Here is a 2,205-nt window from a genome sequence, read left to right on the forward strand (position 1 = left end):
TTCTTGCCATCTGCTTTTGGAAGTACTCTGGTGCGGAGGTGATGCCAAAGGGGAGCCGGCAGAAGCAGTATCGGCCATATGGGGTGATGAATGTCGTAAGCTCTTGGGAGTCTTCAGAGAGCTTCACCTGGTGGAAGCTTGCGGTCGCGTCCAACTTCGAAAAAACTGTTGCGTCGCCGAGGAGGCCAAGGACTTGCTCGACAGTTGGCAGAATATGTCTATCACGAAGGACGACCTTGTTGAGTTGTGTTAAGTCGACGCAGAGGCGGTAGGAACCATCGCCTTTCCGGACGACGACGAGACCCGAGCACCATGGTGTTGGCTTGTCGACCCTACGGATCACGCCTGCGCTTTACAATTTGTCCAGTTCGCGGCGGACAATCTCGAGCAGCGGAATGGGGATCCTGCGAGGTACGCTTAGCGAGAAGGGTACGGCATCGGGTTTCAACCGGATGGTGTACTCGTCCTTGAGAGTGCCCAATCCATTGAAGAGCTCGGCGTGCAGCGTCGCTTTTGAAGTCTTGAGTTGATCAAGAAACCGAACTACTTGGAGAGCTTGGAGCGCTGGTAGTCCCAGAAGAGGCACAGTGAGAGACTGGATCACGTAGAGGCGCTGACGGCTTGTTTTCCCTTGCCACTGAAGTCGTGCCATATACGAGACCAGCACGCGCAGTGGCTGTCCTCCCGGGCCAGTTAGCAGAGCGTCGACTAGGTCGAGTGTGGCAGGCAAGGTAGGAAAGTCGCTGGGAACAGCAGATACTTCGGCTCCGGAGTCAACCTTGAACTGCGCTGTGTAGTCGTCAACGGTGACGTCGACGAACTTTGCCGAGGCGGGCGTCGCGACGGCGTGCAGGTGAACGGAGTTGAGCTTGTACTGCTTGAACTTCCGCGAGCGGCATACTTCGGCAATGTGGCCTTTCTTTTTGCAGAAGTTGCAGGTGGAGCGATGGGCCGGGCAGTCTGAACGTCGATGAGGCGCGCGGCCGCAGAATTCACATGTGGACGGCTCGCGTGAGCGCTCTGCTAGCGACTGCGGCGAACGAGGCTTAGCGGCGGAGCGACGGCGAGAGGGGAACTTGCTAGCTTTTGCGGCGTCGAGGTTGAGCTCGCGGGAGTGCTCGGTGCGGTTCTGGGGCAACGCCTTTTCCCTGTCGGCGTCTTCGGATTGACGGGCTTGTGTCCAGGCGTCCTGTAGTGTCAACTTCACGTTCCGGCACAGCTGGTCCGAGAGACGGGAGTCGCGGAGGCCGACGACGAACCGGTCGCGTACGAGCCTTTCCTCGACAGCAGCAGACGGATAGTTACAGCGCTTGACCATCCTGCGCAGTTCTGCGTAGTACGTGTCGACGCTTTCGTCGGGCAGCTGAACGCGTCTGTGGAATCGTGACGATTCGTAAAGCTCGTTTGCCGGGTGCACGAAGTGCTCAGTGAAGCGGGTGGCAACGGCTTGGTATGAAGCGAGCGACTGGGCGTCGAGCGAGAAAGTCTCGAGAAGCGGGCGGGCCTCCGGGCCCATGCAGTACAGTAGCGAGCGTACCTGCATGTCTTCCGACGCTTTTGTCAGTCCTGAAACCACTGCGTAGTCTTCGTAGCGGCTGAGCCATGTCGCCCACGTTGGCGGGTTCGCGAAGTCGAACGGTGACGGCGGCTGGAAGTTGACGCCGTACAGTTTTGGCGGCTCGCCGGTCTCGAGGGACATCTTGGTGCCTTCCTATGAGGTGAGGGCTAAGGCAGGGGGGCGTTATCCGGCCACTTCTGACACCATGTCGCGTGGTTGGTGCCGCGCGGGGCACGAGCACGCAGGGACGGACCGAAACGTGCGGCCGCTTGGTTGGACGAAAAGGGAATGCCCCCTTCTTTATTGGGCTCGAACATATATACACACACACAGATCACAGGGGGCGCCACACCCTGGTGGCAGCCTAACAAATGGGGCTGAACTGTGGCGACCTCTACAGGAAGTAGCAAGGGTTATGTTACAGTTGCCAACTACAGCGCCTGTCCCGGACGGCATAACAAATGCAATGTTAAAGATTTTCTTTCAAGAAGCTCCACGTGAGCTTCTGAAGTTGCTAAACTACTCTGTTAGTAACGCATGGATGCCACAAGAATGGAAGATCGCCAAAATTATTCCGTTAATTAAAAAACCAGGGGCAGGGTATACTATCGACAACATCAGACCAATTGCGTTGACATCAAACATAG

At 57.1% G+C, this 2,205-nt stretch overlaps 1 protein-coding gene across 1 annotated transcript; it reads right to left on the reverse strand.

The window, feature by feature from the left end:
* Positions 1-352: 352 nt before the first annotated feature.
* On the reverse strand, positions 353-1,900 carry LOC139047930 (uncharacterized). The gene has a single exon (XM_070522108.1). It carries the CDS (start codon positions 1,697-1,699, stop codon positions 353-355), a length of 1,347 nt encoding a protein of 448 aa, XP_070378209.1. The 5' UTR covers positions 1,700-1,900.
* Between the last annotated feature and the right edge of the window lie 305 nt (positions 1,901-2,205).

Source organism: Dermacentor albipictus, chromosome 7 (assembly GCF_038994185.2).
Source record: "Dermacentor albipictus isolate Rhodes 1998 colony chromosome 7, USDA_Dalb.pri_finalv2, whole genome shotgun sequence".
Classification (NCBI taxonomy): domain Eukaryota; kingdom Metazoa; phylum Arthropoda; class Arachnida; order Ixodida; family Ixodidae; genus Dermacentor; species Dermacentor albipictus.